This window comes from Staurois parvus, unplaced genomic scaffold (genome assembly GCF_062004578.1).
Source record: "Staurois parvus isolate SC_StPar_1 unplaced genomic scaffold, SC_StPar_1.0 ptg001091l, whole genome shotgun sequence".
NCBI lineage: Eukaryota > Metazoa > Chordata > Amphibia > Anura > Ranidae > Staurois > Staurois parvus.
Window position 1 is genome coordinate 490,028 of NW_028318887.1, and position 19,442 is coordinate 509,469.

The 19,442-nt window shown below is 41.1% G+C and overlaps 1 protein-coding gene across 2 annotated transcripts in view; it reads right to left on the minus strand.

Moving 5' to 3' along the window:
- SF3B2 (splicing factor 3b subunit 2) overlaps nt 1-19,165 on the minus strand; it is a 57,896-nt gene extending 38,731 nt beyond the window's left edge. Inside the window, exons 1-5 of one of the 2 annotated variants that reach the window (XM_089658768.1) lie at nt 19,059-19,127; nt 11,616-11,653; nt 4,831-4,878; nt 1,103-1,228; nt 961-1,015 (exon numbers count right to left, since the gene is read on the minus strand). In XM_089658768.1, the coding sequence (XP_089514894.1) occupies nt 961-1,015; nt 1,103-1,228; nt 4,831-4,878; nt 11,616-11,653; nt 19,059-19,077 (286 nt within the window). In that variant the 5' untranslated portion in view covers nt 19,078-19,127. Of the gene's footprint in view, nt 1-960; nt 1,016-1,102; nt 1,229-4,830; nt 4,879-11,615; nt 11,654-19,058 lie in introns of both variants that reach the window. The other variant, XM_089658769.1, reaches the window with a different exon arrangement.
- Nucleotides 19,166-19,442: the final 277 nt, after the last annotated feature.

Here is a 19,442-nt window from a genome sequence, read left to right on the forward strand (position 1 = left end):
CCCCAAAGCATGCTGTTGCCACCCCCATGCTTCACAGTAGGTATGGTGTTCTTTGGATGCAACTCAGCATTCTCTCTCCTCCAAACACAACGAGTTGTGTTTCTATCAAACAGTTCTATTTTGGTTTCATCTGACCATGTGACATTCTCCCAATCCTCTTCTGGATCATCCAAATGCTCTCTAGCAAATTTCAGACGGGCCCGGACATGTACTGGCTTAAGCAGGGGGACACGTCTGGCACTGCAGGATTGGAGTCCCTGGCGGCATAGTGTTACTGATGGTAGCCTTTGTTACGTTGGTCCCAGCTCTCTGCAGGTCATTCACTAGGTCCCCCCGTGTGGTCCTGGGATTTTTGCTCACCGTTCTTGTGATCATTTTGACCCCACGGGGTGAGATCTTGCGTGGAGCCCCAGATCGAGGGAGATTAACAGTGGTCTTGTATGTCTTCCATTTTCTAATTATTGCTCCCACAGTTGATTTGTTCACACCAAGCTGCTTGCCTATTGCAGATTCAGTCTTCCCAGCCTGGTCTACAATTTTGTTTCTGGTGTCCTTCGACAGCTCTTTGGTCTTCACCATAGTGGAGTTTGGAGTGTGACTGTTTGAGGTTGTGGACAGGTGTCTTTTATACTGATAACAAGTTCAAACAGGTGCCATTTATACAGGAAATGAGTGCAGGACAGATGAGCCTCTTAAAGAAGAAGGTACAGGTCTGAGAGACAGAAATCTTGCTTGTTTGTAGGTGAGCAAATACTTATTTTCCACCATAATTTGCAAATAAATTCTTTCCAAATCAGCCAATGTGATTGTCTGGATTTTTTTTTCTCATTTTGTCTCTCATAGTTGAGGTCCACCTATGATGCTAATTACAGGCCTCACTCGTCTTTTTAAGTGGGAGAACTTGCACAATTGGTGGCTGACTAAATACTTTTTTGCCCCACTGTATGTATCTATTACTACCTCTAGGAAGAAGAAGGGATCTTGCGGCAGGAGAATCCTGATCAATGAGTGTTGCCTAAAAGAAAAGATTAGGATTTACTTAGAAAATAAAAACAAAAACAGTCTTTATACAAAGAATTACCAACTGACAATTATTTCAAACCTTTGGGAGTGAGTCATTCTGTATCGGTTTATTTATTTCTGAATTCATGCCTAATGGGAAGGGCATTCCTAGGTTGGGAGGAGGAGGAGGAGGACCCGGCAAAGTAGGAAGTGGCATTCCAGCCATCTAAAACCCAAAACATATTGCATAAGAAAAGAAAGAACATTATTAAAAGATCTATTAACATTGAGACAACTGAAACAGAAAATGTAAACCCAAATTCACATTCTGTATAATGTAGTCAGTCCATTTGACGCTGTACCTGCATTAGTTTTTTTTTTCAGGCCCCCCACCCCCCCATATTTGTGACAGATGATCCTGGCAGTAACAATTTCTGCCCTAAAAAAAGACAACGTTAGCTCATTGGGAAAAGCAGTTTGTTATTCCTCTAGTCAGATCCCCTGATTTGGACAAAAACATTCATTCTGCTCATCTCCACCACATAGGAAGGTAGAGTTCTGCAGCTCACAGGAGACAACTGGAAAAGCTGGTAATTTTGTTCTAGATATCAATTCAGTACACAAAAGTTGTAGACACTAGAATTCTATCATAACAAACAGGTAGTTTTCTGCATGTGTAAAAAATATATTTAACCTGAAAAAAAACACATGCAAATCACTACAACTGGTAAACTGCAATATACTATATGTTGTCCATGGGTTTAGGAAACTGTACAAAGCTCAACTCAGCCAAGCTGTTTCATATTTTGAATAAGGTGTGGAAGGGGTAATATGTTTATTGTTGGCCTCATTTGCTTTATTTTCACTTCCTGTGTTCGACAGACATCAAATGAAACAGTAAAAGAGAAAATCTATTCAGTTCAGAAGTACACTATGAGATGCAGTTATCATAGAAGCAAACATACATTGTTCTACACAGCCATGCAGACACAAACAGTAGAGGGCAGTAACGTGCTTCTATCAAAATGTGCAGGAAACCCATGATGTTAAGTTAGGCATTTTGCAAAGGTTTGTCGGTAATTGTGCTTGTCTGAACATACAACGTTACAACAAAATTGGCAGGTGTAACAAAATGTGAACATTCATGATGTTGTAGTATACACATGCAACCTTTTGAAAGCAGGGGACCATGAAATGATTAGAACACTACATAATCTGGCTCTCATGGGGTTGAAACTCATACCGTATACAGTCATACGCTGTTTTGTTACTTAATTAGAAAGAAGTTAGGGTGTATTTTGAGAAAGTCAATACTGTATTTTAAAAGTATTGCTTTGTCATTTTTTTCTGCAACTTTCCGTAAAAAGGTATATAAGCCCAAAAACAAAAAATATATTACATTTTACCAGTGATTAGATGTGGTGCTTGCATAGTTTTTTTTTTTTTAACGTTTCAATAACTTTTGCGACAATTCTAGTGTTCTTGCAATTTCCTAACCACTGAACTGATGTATCAAACAACCTTATTAGTTTTCCCAACTACCTGCTGTGAAAAATGCCTCGATTTAATGGAGGAGGAGGATAGAAAAGTTTGGAAGTCAAATCAGGAAAGCAGCCTAGTGAAAACCATGACTCCACTTCAATACCGGGCACTTTTACCAGGCCAATCTAATTTCTTAAGATCCAAAAATGTCAGAACAGTACAGGTATCCCCTAAATGACCCCTTTTTGCAAAGCATACAGTCCGACGTATTCCATAAGAGGCATGGTCAGTTTTTTGAAGTTGTAATTTTTTTGCCATAATTTTTCAGAAAATGAAATTAAAAAAATTATTTTCACAATTTGTTTTTTTTTTTACATACTGTCACCACTGCAGTGTCATCATATAACTGGTGTGGCAGTGATGAGGGACACTGACTGGTGACATTACGAAAAAAAAACCAAAAAATAAAAATTGATAATGTTACCATAGTAACATTGTACTACTTTTGGGAAGTGATCAGTATTTTTTTCTTTCTTTTTTTACACAATTTGATTGCTTATAGCAAAGAATTTATTTGCTATAAGCAAGCATTTAACTGTATGAAATCGATTCATTCAGCCTTTTTTGTTGTGATTAGCTGTGATTGGCCACGGCTAATCACATGACACAGATGGGCTGTGACTGGCCCAGCCTGTGCATGTGATTACTGTGACCATTCACAGCTAGACACACATATACAATTGATGGAATGAAAGGAAGCCATCCATTGTATACAACTGTCATGTGACCTGCTGTGATTGGTCACAGCAGGTCACATGGTACTGGAAACAGGTCTGGTACACAGATCTGTCATCGTCCGTGTCCGAGGTACAGGGCCGGTGACAGATCTCGCCACAGCGTAGCCCTGCAGGCACGCGCAAAGCTCGATCCAGGTAGGACATCATATGACGCCCTCCTGGAGGGACGAGAGGTTCGCCCAGCCGTCATTTGACTATAGTGGAAGTGGTTAAAGATACAGAGCTGTGAGCATAGCCAACTTAGGACAATAAGTGTGTTATTTGCAGGAATATCAGGTGAAAATAAAAAAAGGAAATTAAATTAACCATCCGGACACTTTCACCCCTTCAGTGCCCAGAGCATCTTTAAGTTTTAAGTGCTGTTGCACTTTGAAAGACAACTGTTCAGTGATGAAGCAATGTACTCAAATATACGTTGATAATTTTTTGAGACAGATGGAGCTTTCTTTTGGTGGCATTCAATCACTACTGGGTTTTTTTCTCTTTAGCTATATAAACGAAAAAAAGATCAAAAGTTTTGGAACAAAAACCCATTTTTTCTTAGTTTGTTAGAAAATTTTTCAAATAATTTTTCTTCTTAAATTCAAGTCAAAATGTATTCTGCTACGTTTATTTGGTAAGAATAACCCAAATCACTGTATACAAAAACAGGGTCAGTGAAGAGACTGCAGCTAGGTTAATCTGTAGTGTCCATTAGAGTGCACATTCTGGAGTGTAACATAACAAGAGGTGCTACGTGGGCTGCTTTGTAATACTTAGTAGCAATGGGAATCCCTAAGACCCCTCTTAGCTAAACACCTGTGCATCCCCATGCAGGTAAACACGGCCCTCCATGGGAGTACAAGGAATTTTGTAAGTTACGTTGTGTTTATTTTTGCAAATAAGGATGTTTAGTAAAAATAGTGATCAAAGCTGTATGGTAAAAAAAAAAAATTAAAAGCTCCAGATTTCTAGAGTAATTTTTGCATACGTTCAATTTTCACCATTTCGCAAAAATGTGCAATTGAAGATTTACAAATACTTGTTATTTATTAACTCAATACAGCTTAAACCTATTATATTTAGTAGGAATATAGCAGGAAGAATGCAAATTTTGCTGTGTTTGTATCTGCTAATAATGATTTTAATGTCTTTTTAGCAAAAATATTGTTTTGATAAACATTTACGCAAATATTGTGGGGTCTTAAAAATCAGTAGCACCTTCTTTTTATTCTACTGGTCATGTACTTTCAGAAAATATATGGTTTGGAGGGTCTTTTACAAACTTTGAAAAGCTGTAAGAGAAAAGAAAAGCAATGAAAAAATTGCAAAAATGGTTTGGCCACCTGGGTTTAAAAGTGGAGTGCAAGGCCTGGCAGCGAAAGGGTTAGGAGTAAGTTTTTCTTGCCCTTTTCTTAGGTTTTTTAAGTACCCAAAAAAGACAGGCAAACAACGCCATCATGTCAATTAAAGCATAATGCCATTGCAAGTTGAAGTCCAACTAGTGCGGTTTGTAAGGTAATAATGAGAAGCATAAACAAGCATGCACTAGAAATTCATACAGCCTTACCTGAGCAAGTCTTGCAGCTGTGGAGGACATATCACCCTCATCATGGGCCTAAAAAAAGGTTATAAATATAGGAAATAGAACCAAAAAAAAAAAAAATTTTAACTTTGCTAAAGATTTGGCTATACCGTATGTAATGTTGGGGAAAAAAAACAAAACAAAAAACAGGTAAACTAGATTGATATTCGATTATGTGCAAATACATCCTTACTAACATGAGCACAGCAAGCCAAATGAATACAGGATAGAATTTTTCCATTTTAGATTGACCACTTGACCCCCAGGCCAATTCTGACATTTCTCACATACATGTACAAATCAGCACTTTTGCTAAAAAATTACTTAGAAGCCTCAAACATAAATATTTTTTTTTTAATTTAAGCAGAGGCCCATTTATATATATGAGCCTCTGTAGGTCCCCTACATGCATGGTTGCCTTTGGGCTTGAATCAGTTTTACCAGATAGGGAATCACTGCCTGAAAAGAACAATACCGGGATCATTGATGTAGCTGCAACTTATATATAAGGCCTATGGGCGGAAAGAGGTTCAAGCATCACAAAATGTAATCCTTTTATTTCCTGTTTTGAATAGAGTGGAGGTGGATTAGAACACACCTGCCAGGTTTTATTGTCTGTGCACCTGTTAGGGAAATTCACCTTCACTATTTGTCCCGTTTACCATTTCAATTGAAAATGAAAGTTAAAAAAAAAACCCACATTTTGGGTTGACATCAGAACAGGTATAGAGGGGGTAAATCTTCCAATGGGGATACTAATTCTGGTGACACCCCAGGATTCCCTCACTTTGGAGGGACTTCCTCTTATTTCCTGTTTTGGCTATGGAACAGGAAGTGAAGGTAAATTTCCCCAATGGAACAGAGAAAATAAAAAACCTGACAGAGAGTTATATCTCTCCCTTACTCTAGTCAAAAAAAACAAAAAGTTTTGCCTTTAGTAACACTAACGAAAACCATTTTAAACATTACAAACAGCTATGCCAAACTAAGAATACACACAGTAAGGGGAAGAAACTGAAGAAGCAGGGAAGGCTAGTACCTTTATATCATGATATCCCACACTTTTCAGTCAGATTATACAATCTACTAGCTTTAGACAGAATTGCACAGAAATCAAAATGTGAGGGGGGCCCACAACAATTAAGTTGTTTTTGAAACGCTAAATACATTACTCCAAACAATGTGGATGCACAAAAGGGATCTATTTTTTTTTTTAAAACAATAGTTTTATTCATCTTTAGTAGTATTGAACTGGTAGGACACAGTTTGCTGGTACATAGCAGGTTATGCGTACATATATATATATGAACAGCATTCCACAGAATTTATCAATAGGATGTACAACAATCATTGAAAGAGCTCCATATCAACAACAGAGTTGTCAAGGTAGGGATGAAGAGGGGGAATTACGCCAGACCAAAGTCTGGGTGTAAAAGGGATCCCAGAAAGCAGCACTTAAAAGGATAAGTTCACCTTTTGACAAAAAATAATAAAATGGACATTATTTTTGCAGGTAAAAAAAAAAAATATGTGCATTTTTAATTTATGCTTTGGGAGCCTGTAAAGCATCGCACCAGCGATCAGCAGTTTGCCGATGCCATGCAGGTCCCCTACAGACCTGTCAGTATATCTGCTTGACCGTAGGGGATGTACAGGTAAACGGATATACTGACAGGAAGAATCAATGAACTACCACAGCATTGTGGTAGTCCATTGAGAACTACAAGCTGACAGCCCCTAAGGCTGTCGGGACTTTACATTTCTCATTCACAGAGGACTGTGAATGAGTGACACGGCCTGCAAAACCCCACATAGCCACGGTTTTTAAAAATTTTGACAGGTAGTGGGGAGAGAAAATCCAACGCTGGCTATCAAAGCGGGGGAGCAGGGGCTGACACTTTCATAACATCTTACACCCTGAATATGGGTGTAACAAGTTATGAAAAGTGGACTTATCCTTTAATGCTTACTAGATCAAAGGTGCAAATAAGACCCCAGGCTCCTGCCTGCCATTCTGCCACAGATGAGTAGACATTACTTCAACAAGAAAAAACAGAACTCAGTGCCAATGCTTTTTTAAGGGTAGTACTAGCCATCATGTCACAGATCCTCAAGAGGGATAGAATCAAGCAAACTGTTTGTTAAGCAAATGTCAGAAGCACTTGTGCAAGATATCCCCATAATTTCTATAATAAATTTATTCCAGTATCATTAGCTCCATCTAGTGGCCAGAATGTGGTATAGTTTTCTGAAATACCATACAAAATATACTGCATCTTGGCCAGTAAATGCAGCTGCCTATATGTGAATTTAAAAACAGTTACAAAAAATACCAGGAAATTTCATCCAGGTTGCATGAATGCTTCTGACATTCAACTAACAAATGCTTTATAAACAGACCCCTAGGTTTTGAAATCCGATTGTATAATTCACTAAATCTAGACCAGTGGTCACCAAACTGTGGCCCCGAGGCCAGATGTGGCCCTTTGCTTGCATTTACCTTGCCCCTGGGGCACTATTCCCTCCACCATCAGCAACAGTGGGGCATAGTTTCCGGGACTGACACCAACAATGGGGCACTATTCCTTCCACTGACACCAATGATGGGGCACTATTCCTCTTACTGACAGTAATAAGGCACTGTTCTGCCCACTGACACTAATGATGGGCACTATTTCAAATAATGGAGTATTATTCCTCCTACTGAAACCAATGATAGGTCACTATTTCTCCTACTGACAGCAATTATCGGGCACTATTCCTCCCACTGAAGCCAACAATGTGAAACTTTTCCTCCCATTGATACCAGTGATGGGGCATTATATCTACTGTTAGTACCCATAATGAGGCATTGTTTACTCCCACTGATGCCAGGTAATTTTCTTCTCCTAATGGCCACAGTCTGGCCCCCCTAAAGTCTGAAGGACAGGGAACAGGCCCTTCGTTTAGAAAATTTGGAAACCCCTGATCTAGACAAAGATAAAGACAGTAGGGACTAACCAGCACTGCTAGAGATGACAATGAACATAAAGACTAACAGAAAAGCTCTGAAGAAAGATATGTATACACCTAAATGAAAAAATACATATGGGAGGATATCAAGGAGGGGTGCTCTATGTGGTCTTCTGCAGGGGATTGCTGAATTTAAACCATTTAAACCTGACAAAACCTCTTTAGAATGCATTTAAAATTACATGTTCACCTAAGTTACTCTGTCCACAAGGGGACATTCATGCTGAGCAATTTAAGTGCAGGATAACCTGTGCGGTTACCCTCTCAAAGGCAATAAAAGCAGGAATAGAGAGGAAAAAAAAAAAAAAGGAGGTTGAAAAGACTAACATACATTTAAAGTATTTGTAACCCTCACCTCGTAAAACACCCCATTCAGTTTAAAATAGAAACGAAAGGCAAAACTTGTGTGTGCTTATTTATTTGGTACACCAGTTTAATTGCTTGGTAACAAAAATTGCTAATCAGCCAATCACTTGGCAGCAACTCAATGCATTTAAGCATCTAGACATGGTGAAGATGAGTTGCTGAAGTTCAAACTGAGCTTCAGAATGGGGAAGAAAGGGGATTTAAGTGACTTTGAACATGGCATGGTTCTTGTTGCCAGCTGGTCTGAGTATTTCAAAAACTGTGGTCCCCCCCCAGGATCACTGACAGTCTAGCATGCACAGATCAGGAGAGACCATGAAAGCTTGAGGGAGGGATGGATCTGGTCTCAATCCCATCTGTCCACACAGAGCAAGCTGGCTGGGATGTGTTCTCTGCTAACCACAGCTTAGGGCACCTTCCAGAACTGCAATTGGGGAGATTTCCCTTAATTTCCTGTCCCATAGCCAAAACAGAAAGTGGGAGGAAATCCCCCCAAAGAGATGAAATCCCTAGTGATCACCAGGCCCAGTTTCCCCTCTATTCTTGTTCTGGTGACAACCCAAAGTTTGGGATTTACTTTCACTCTTGGCGATATTGATAAACAGGACAATTAGGGAAATCACCCTAATGGGGACACAGATGGCAATAAAAATCTGACAGAGGTTCTAATCACTCTCTGCTCCGTACAAAACTAAACAACTTTTGCCTATATTTTACCCTAGGTACACACCTAAGCATTACTACTGCGTTTTGGGTTTTGCAGAAAAGCAGTATAATCCATTTCACATTAATTACTATGGGACAGGTTCACATCTCCGTGTTTTTACTTGGTGCGTTTTTTTGAAAGGGTCAGGGACTTTTTTTTAAAACGCAAAACGTTGTGTTTTTGGTTCTATAGACTTCAATGGGAACACTGCAGAAAAGCATGAGAGGAGCTGTGAGAGCTGGAAGTCAGTGTGGAGTATCTGCTGCTGCATTCTTCTAGTGGGAGCTGGGATATCTGGAGGACCCAGGGAGGGGAATCAAGGCATCCCCTGCACGTGCCAGTGACATATGTCCATGTACTATGAGTGAAAAACAGAGACAGGAATAATATTCCAGCAACATTACAAACAAAGCAGTGGAGGAGCTCTTTTAGGAAAAGGTGATTTCTGGAGGAAGATCCTGCAGTATAGAAGATAACTGCCCCTTCATTCAGCAGGGGGCTCAGGGTGCTGTGAAGTTGTCCCTAATTACATATAAAAGGGCAAAGGGGCAAAAGAAAATTCTGATGATATGGAAATAAGGTGGCACAAGTATATCTGTTGTAACCTGAAGCTCTGTATCCCCTGCAGCAACTGCGCATGCGCTGGAATCAGGGACAATAAGTCAAGCACTGAGCTAAGTCACTTAATGCCTTACATGCTGAACTATAACACAAGCACTTTAATGGTCAGGATTCAGTAGCTCAAGCACACTGACAGCAACAGGTACAAATCATCATTATGAAAAGTGCCAATCCCCAGGGATACAGGATTTCACAGCAGCTGTAGCACCCCATGCCTGTTTTGTAGTCCAGCTTGTAAGAAGTTAAGTAAATGCAGGTACCGCTTTGGCTTTAGCTTGGCGTTCAACTGGTTTTCCCTGGCTCCGGCACATACGCAGTTAATGCAGGAGATACAGATCTTCACGGGATACACATCTTAATACTACACCAGAGCTTGATTTGGCTGCTCAGCATGAGCTTCTATTGAGCACCCAAGTGCTTGTGTCTGCGAGGGTAACCTGAAAGTTTGTTTTTTTTCCCCCATTGGGGCTCGTGCCTCATTTATTTGCTGAGCGTTGAGAGCCAGACACTCCCCTTGCCAGAAATGCACCCAATTGATGCTCGTCACATTGCAAGGTCTCTCCCCTCCCTGCTAATCCCCGGTTGTGGTGCTGGAGACAGGGAGGTGTTAAAATTATTTTTATTTTTATCAGGACAAGTAGATTGTCATGAGGGACAAGTAGATTGGGAACATGATTTAGTCCCTTGGAGAAGTAGTTTTCTAAAAAATTTCCACACCCCTGCTGATGAAACCAAGGTTGAACTTTTTGGCCATAATTTCAAAATATATGTTTGGTGCAAAAACAACACTGCACATCACCAAAAGAACACCATACCCACAGTGAAGCATGGTGGTGGCAGCATCATGCTTTGGGGCTGTTTATTTTCAGCTGGAACTGGGGCCTTAGTCAAGGTAGAGGGAATTATGAACAGTTCTAAATACCAGTGACTATTGGCACAAAACCTTCAAGCTTCTGCTCAAATGCTGAACATGAAGAGAGAATGTCATCTTTCAGCATGATAACAACCCAAAGCATACATCCAAATCAACAAAGGAATGGCTTCACCAGAAGCTGATTATAATTTGGAATAGCCATGCCAGAGTGCAGACCTGAATCCAATCGAAAATCTGTGGGGTGATCTGAAGAGGACTGTGCACAGGAGATGCCCTCGCAATCAGACTGTTTTTGCAAGGAAGAGTGGACAAATATTGCCAAGTCATGATGTGCCATGCTGATGTTTTAACAAAGTATTAGTTTAAGGGTGTGCACACTCATGCAACCATATTATTTTAGTTTTTTTTTTTTCTTCCCTCCACCTAAAAGATTTCAGTTTGTTGTTCAACTGAGTTGTACAGTTTATGGGTTACATTAAAAGGTGGAAAAAATTCTGGAATTATTTACCTTTGTCTCATTTATTTTACATCACAAAAACCTGACATTTTAACAGGGGTGTGTAGACTTTTTATATCCACTGTGTGTGTGTGTATATATATATATATATATATATATATATATATATATACACATACATATATATATATATATACACACACATATATATATATACACACACATACATATATATATATATATATATATATATATATATATACACACACACACACACACACACACACACACACACACACACACATATATACACAGACACACACACAAAACACTATTGTAAACACTTTTTCTTTAATAAACGATGCAGTGCAGTTCCACTTTAAGGGGGAGAGCTGGGGAAGAAGGAATAGCAGGACACTAGTCTTCGCAGCAAATGGCTGGGGAGGGGTTGTATCAGCAGAAGTCTGATCATTGGAGCAGGGCAGGCTGAGTTCCCTGAACTGCTAGAGAACTGACCACAGGAATAACAGTAATTTTACACCAGAGGAAGCAGTACAAAGAGAACAGAACACTTTTTCATACATATACATGGTACAGCAGGCACATATCAGAAATATGAAATGTTGGGTTTACATAATCTTCAATTGCCTATTTTGCCCATAGTTCCACTTTAATACATTGCCCTTCAGTTAAGTATTTGTTTATAACAATGAAACTTTTTTTTGTGAAGGTACCTGTACAGCTGTGTGCTCCATAAGGTCATCTCTGCTACCTGCAAAAACAGATAATACACAATTAGTTGATGCAACCATACGCTAACAGGCGGATCTGCTGCAAGGTCAAAATTAAAGTGGTTCCAAAGCCTAATGCCTAGTACACACGATCAGAAAATCGGATGACAAAAATTGCTTTCAGAGTGATCGTCCGATAATCTGATAGTACACAGCGTTCGAGAGCCAATCACAACTGTTTATACAACAATATCTATCAGATAAAATATAATAAACAATATCAGCGCTGACTGAAAGTGCAAAGCAGCTAATACCAATAGGTAGTATATAAACCTAAATAACTGAAAACGGAAACTGTAGCGCTAAACATATAATAATGAAACTGAAGTGCATCAAAATAAATATCTCTGATATCAAAAAGAATAGTGCAAACAAAAATTGTTTAAAAAAAATAGTAGCAAAACAACTCCAATCAAAATTGCTGTCACTGTCTTACATAAACAGCCGCTGCTGACCTGGAATCCTTCCAGACTCATTTCATCTAATAGGACATTTTCAAGCCCTTGATAATGTCCTATTGGACGAACCACGTCAGAGAGGAGTTTACAGTGCTGACGTCACACCACTGCGTGATTCTGGATCAGCAACGGCTGCCTATGTAAGATGACATCTCTTTGCTATATGTATTTTTATTCTCTTGGGTTTTAATAAATACTGCACTATTGGAAGTTTAAGTGCTCCTGGCGAGCTTTAATTTACTACAGCCCGGCCAGAGAGAATGACACCTATTTACAGAGTCTCATGTCAAAATACATGCGCTTTTGCTTAAACATATGGGAGTTTATGCTGTTGTAGTGGCAGCCATCATTTCTGGTGAGTTTTCAATTCACTGGGAGACAGTGACGGCAATTTTGATTGGAGTTGTTTTGCTACAAGCAAGAGCACTTTATGGTGGTGGATGAACTATTGTTTTTTGATATCACGGACATTTATTTATTTAGATGTACTTCAGTTTCATTATTATATATTTAGCGCTACACTTTACATTTTCACATATGACAATATCTGAAGGGGCAAGCACAAAAGTTTTTCTCGCATGATAACAGAGCGAATGATTTTGGTTTAATCGGTACAGTATTCGAGACAGACCATGTATGCTTGAAAACAAAAGAATACAATACAATACATTACATCATCATGGGACGTTTTATTCTGTCTTACAAGAATTTTCGCAACTTTAGTAACTTCTTCATTTTGCAGCACGCAAAAAAGGACAACTATTCGTCCAATATTCTCATCATGTGTACAAGGCTTAAACATTCTTTTGTTTAATGCATTCTGTGCATTAAGGTAAAATGTTCCAGCAGCAGCATTGACCCCTCAACCGACTTGATCCGGAGCTGTGCCCGAGTGTAGTGTCCCTCTCCTGGCTTAGTCAAATCCTGTGATAATGGAACAGGGGTCGGGGCCAAGGCATGCTGTCTGTGCCTATGGACACAGGAAGGGCAGCTTAGGATAGAGCTGGCACATGCTCCACAATGGGAAGCAGCTGTATAGAGAAGGGGGGGGGGTGGGCAGGAGAGCTGGCAGGGACCCCAGAAGAGGAGAATAGGAACCGCTCTGTGCAATTAGTTCATGCTCCATACAGCAACAGCCATGAACTTCCGGGTGCTGTTAATGGACAGGAAGTTATGGAAAATCTTTCCACTGGGGTCACAAATAAAGGAAAAAATGTTTTTAGTCAAGTGGAAAGGGGTTAGAAAAGCTGACAAAATTTTATTACTAGCTAATTTCCAGGAGTTCAGCCAATTTTTAACATATGCTGGCTTACTATGGGTTAAGTCCAAAGAGATGCATACTACTTCATAAACTTATCTCCTTAATTTACATCTGACAGTTTTACTGATGACTGGGAGTATAGCTATTGCTATCCCCTGCCACTCCAACAGGAGAAATGCTGCTTTCTCACACACAGCATCTATGCCAGCAATGGGCAAACTACAGCCCGCGGGCCGTATACGGCCCGGCGGACCTTTTAATCCGGCCCGCGGAGCTAGGCTCCCACTAGGCTCCTCTCACAGTCCGTCCTGAAGACCGATGTAGCATGAAAATCTGTCTCCTATGAGGATCTGTCCCCCTCGACGTATCTGCGCATGTGCCGGAGATCGCCGATCGGCTGCTAATGCCTGAAACTGGCACATGCGCAGATACGTCGAGGGGGACAGATCCTCATAGGAGACAGATTTTCATGCTACACCGGAACGGCGCGGGAACACGGCGAGAGGAACGCGTGGAGCAAAGGTAAGTGAATTGACACAGGGGGGACTTGGGGACTTAATATGGGGGATGAATTACTATATGGGGGATGGATTACTATAGGGGGGATGAATTACTATAGGGGGGATGAATTACTATAGGGGGGATGAATTACTATATGGGGTATGAATTACTATGCTTACTATGGGGGAATATTACTATACTTACTATGGATGACACATACACATCATTCATCTACTCTTGGTCCGGCCCCCGGGTCCAATATATGAACCCATTGCGGCCCTCAAGTCAAAAAGTTTGCCCACCCCTGATCTATGCCCACCCTTCCTCACTGCTGACAATTCCAAGAAGACTTTGTATTTCATGAATGAGTTCACATAATGTCAAGGGTATAGTGATAGCTTTGCTCCCCGCTCTCAGTAAAAATGTAAATTGTGAATCAAAGAGATAACTCCATAAGGTGACATGCACCTCACTGGACGTAACCCATAGCAAACCAGAGCATTTTACAATGTGACTAAATTCCTGAGCACAGCTTTGATTCTGCTTTGCATCATCCCAATATAAAAAGAGTAAAATACTGTCCGTAATACATTAGGCTACGTTCACACTTGTGCACTGTGGTAAAGTGCATGATATATTGCACGTTCTTGCAATGCAGAAATTTGCTCAGCCTTTTTGCAGATATGTGGTGTTGCCAATAATTGCTAATGGCTTATGAGTGCCAAAATGCAAAGTAACTACCATTTGTTTTGTGATGTGATTTTTAAAAAAGGGTCAAGCACCTCTTTTGCATGTAGGTCAGCCATTTGAAATTAATAGACTTTCCTTAACGCAATGCATGCGTCCGCTCATGTGACAGAAACTTCAATAATTTACTGATGTCTCCACCTAGAATCTTGTCAGAAAGAGTCTGAGTATTCCATAAAGCAGCTCTTGAAAATTCCACTTGCAAGCTCACATTAAGCGAGTGGAAATAAGGTGGGGGCGAGCAGCGCCGGGATTAGGGGTGTGTGGGAGGGATGGCGGTGGGGAAGGCAACAAGTTGCGATCTCCTGTATGTCTTTCAATGAAGCAGCTGGAAGCCGTAGGAGGGAGGAGGAGGAGAAGCGGCTGCCAGCTGCTTCATTGAAAGACATTGCTGCACTCAAATGTAAAGTTTTCAATTTTGGTTTATGGCTCACCACATCGTTGTATTACTGATCTTTACGCAGCTGTAAACATTGTTCCGTTGAGAATGTCTTTGTGTTCGATCAGTAAAAAGCATGTCTTCTTTACGCCTGAGTGCAAGCAGCCTTAGGCTAGGTTCACACATATGTGTGGTCAGGGAACATGTACTAATCACGTGTTCCCCAACCAGCAGGCAAAATATGCTGCTCATTGTTCACTTATACTGATTGGTGTGAGATAGTTTGTTTTGTGCTGGTTTTTATATTTGAAAAAATTTTTTTGGGGTTTTTATACCTGTGCACAGTGGCATTTCACTTAAAGAGGGTGTTAGTGAGTGGGTCCTGGGCGCTGTGTTTTTTCTATTTGCATTCAATTCAAATAAATGGACTACTGTGTCTGTGAAAAGGTGGCATGCACAGTCAGAAAGTGTGAACCTAGCCTTAGACCTTAAAGTGTTACTAAACCCAGGAACCTGCATTCACTATATCTGGTCTCCCACAGTACACAGAACATGGAAGTGCAATTATTTTAGTAAATATAAACTGCTAAATACCTTTTCTCATCAGCAGTTAGAGCAGTCTTGTGGCTTCTGTGCCCAGCCAAGCACTAGCTAAAGCTTGTAGGAGGAGTTTTCTTTCTGATCTAGGAGGATGCAAAACCCCTGACCTCTGTCTGGACAGTGCTGACTGGCCCTGTGCTGTTCACATGCACCCCCCCCCCCAAAAAAAAAAAATACCCCTAGCAATACACACCAAACTGAGCATGTGTAAAATGCCTAAGGTTCAGTCTGTCTTATCAGGAGATAAGAGGTTGTCACTTGAACAATGGAAGGGACAGAGTAATCAGGAACAAACATCCTTTTTACACAATGCAGAGGAATAACCCCTTAGGTTCCACAGTGAGTATAACAAGCAGGCTTTACTGCATATACAGACTGATTTTACTGTTGTGGGTTTAGTAACACTTTAAAGGATATGCTCACCTTTTGACAAAAAATAATAAATGCTAATTTTTTTTTTTGCAGGTAAAAAAAAAAGTGCATTTATTATTTTTTGTTTTGGTAGCCGGTAAAGCACTGCATCAGCGATCAGCAGATCGCATGTGCCATGCAGACATATCAGTATATATGCTTGGCCATACAGGATGTATGGGCAAGCAGATATACCCACAGGAAGAATTAATAAACTACCACAGTACCGTGTTAGTTCATTGAGAACTACAAGCTGACAGCCGCTAAGGCTGCCTGGACTTGTAGTTTCTCATTCACAGAGGACGGTGAATGAGTGACGCAGCTGGGCAGGCAAAGCTTGCACGGGCGCGTTTTAAAAAACATTTTGACAGCGGGAGGAGAGGTAATCAGTCCAGTTTATAACAGATCACATGTTACACCTTGAATATGGGTGTAACATGTTATGAAAGGTGAACTTATCCTTCAAAGTGGTTGTAAAGCCTTAAGGTTTTTACCTTAATGCATTATGGAAAAACCTTCAATGTCTTGGATCGTCCCCCCTTATACTTACCTGAGCCCCACTGTGATCCAGAGCTGTGCATGAGAGCTGCTACTCTCCAGGCTCTGTCTTTTCTCAAAAGGACAGATCGGTAACAGCAGGAGACATTTGCTCCTGCTGCTGTCAATCAACTCTAACAAGGGATCAAGAGGCGGGGTTGTTCTCCACTGTCAGTACCCATGGACGCAGGCAGTGGGTCTTAGAAGGGAGCCGTATGGGTGGCGGCCGGGGACCCAAGAAGAGAAGTATTGGGGCTGTTCTGTGCAAAACCATTTCAGAGCAAGTATGGCATGTTTATAATTTTAAATTAAAAAAAAAATACAAAGCTTCACAATCACTTTAACCTCCCTGGCAGTATGATTATTTCAGATTTTTGGTCCTGAAAGCGGTACCATTATTTGCATGAAAATATGTAGTTTTTTTTATTGTAGGCCTGTCATTTTTAGGAATAACTCACTGAAATCTGTCTGAACAAGAGTCTAGTAAACATTCCGGATATAAAACTTGAAACACAAAATCATAAATTATAATTTATTAAATAATCATAAAAAATAATAATAAATTTAATTCAATAATATAATCAAACCAAAAACACTGAAATTTGAAATATAGCGCCAAGTTCGCACATCGCTGAGCAAAGACACAAAATTGTTTTCAGTGTCTGATGACGAATTTCCCCACAAATCATCACTCAATTCTGTAAGTGGTTCTGATTTACTATCGCTGTTCTCTAGCTGGTCTAAAACCGCTTTTGACATAAAGGAACGCTTTTTGGATGCCATGGACTTTTCTAAGTTTCCAGGCAGAAAGAACAGTCAAAATGCAGGCAGGGCACAGGACAAAGCAGTAGGGACAAAATGTATGTGAAATGCTTTGAAACAGCAATGTTTTACTATGTAATAATCGTTTTAAAAAAAATGAAATTTTTTAAAAATTTCAAATTTTCTGCCGGTTCTGGCTCCCGTACGTCCCAGGGACCAGAACACGGAAGCCGGATGCCGGCAGTGGCCGGAGGAGATGTCCGGGGACGCTGCAGGGGACACATTGCGGGAGCGAAGGACAAGCTAAGCGCTGCAGTAAATCCCTGAGCAACGCCGCATGGTAAGCCCGAGTATAGCTTGGGGTTACCGCTTTTGATACTGAAATTTCACCCCGAGCTACACTCGGGAATACCGCCGGGGGGGTTAAGGTCCCGTTCACATTTGAGCATTTCTGAGTGTCGCGTTTCAAGCTGACACAAGGAAAATCCAATTAATTTCGATGGTCTCTGTTCACATCTGAGCGTTTTGTCGCCTGCTACTTTTCAGGCATAGTTGAACATGTTTGTCCCCACATACTTAAAGCGGAGCTCCACCCAAACGGTGAAGTTTCACTTTACATCTTTGTCCCCCACTCCCCATTAGGGATTGGCACCTTTGGGGAGCGGGTACCTGAATTTAACAGACACCCACTCCGCTGCGATCGCATAAGGCGATTGAAAGCGGAAGTTGTCCTCCCATGACAGGTCCCAGAAGACTACAGGGCCATTCACAAAGCGCAGAGCTTTTTGTGCATGCGCAGTGGGCACCCGGCTGTAAAGCCGCAAGCTGTCACAGCCGGGGGCCCACACTGAAGATTCTGGCGCCAGGGAGAGAAGACAGCCCGTGAAACCAGCCATGATGAGGACACCACTGGACCGAGGGACAGGTAAGTGGCTATATTTTAAAAGTCAGCAGCTACAGTTTTTGTAGCTGACTTTTTTTTTTCAGCTACAACTCCGCTTTAAATCAAAAACACCTAAACAGCAAGAAATTAGCATTTTTTTCAGCCTAAGCAGCAGCTCCCGCCTTTGTCTGTACAACCAGCGTGGTGGGTTTTCCCTGAACAGTTAGTGAGGCTGGCTATAGTCTGCAGCTCTAATCATTGTGTTGTGCCGGCAGGGAAGGCTCCCCCAAACACAAGCACTGTGGGGGGATTCCCTCATCAATATATGGGGAAATCAGGCAATTTTCAGTCCCGCAACCCCTGGTGGAAAGAGAGAAAACAACATCATCCATGGGCTGCCTCAGTTTTAGCAATGACCTTATATTTGTAATATGCAGCATACATTGCCAGGGAAACAAATAGAGGATCTACACACAATACAACCCGAAATACAAATCCCACAAAGCTGCTTTCCTCCAGGACCGCCCACTCTGCAGTCTCACTAACAGGCGTGGAAATGAATGGTGTGCACTATGTGTGAGCAGAAGCTGCAGCCTGGAGACCTCCTCCATAGAAAACAACAAACCAGTACGATTGTCCCACAATGCAGGCGGGATGAGCGAGCCCGAAACACCGAGCACCGCCTGCAGAAACCCGAGCGAGGACTAAGCCCCTAACACAGCGCTCTGAAACCAGCTCCGGCCTAATCCCACGTTCTATTCGGCAACTCGTTAGCTGGTTAGAGAAAACGATGCGATATAAAACACACAGAACATCTGCTGTTCGCCAACACAGTCCATGTTCTTACCTTCAGATATTTCCGCCATATTACCGCTGCAGACGTCTCTGTATTGAGAGTCGCGAACAATTCGCGTCATCCAAGGGGGACTAATAGAAGAGGCGGAGTCAGAAAGTGAACTCCATGCTGGAGGAGGGTACGGGCTGGGGCGGAAATGATGTCATTACAGTGCACGTGTCTGAGGTGGAAATGCAGCGCTAATGTGACAACACTGTCCGGATAAATTTTCTTTTAGATGATCACAATATAATTAAACATTTTATATAATGTGAGGGTTCCACGGAGACAAGCTTGTAAACTATCTACAGTTAGGGGTAGTAAACCTTTATTTGTATACGATTGCAAGTGTGAGATCAGAGATCCAAAATATTGTGAACACGCCATGTTAGGTTC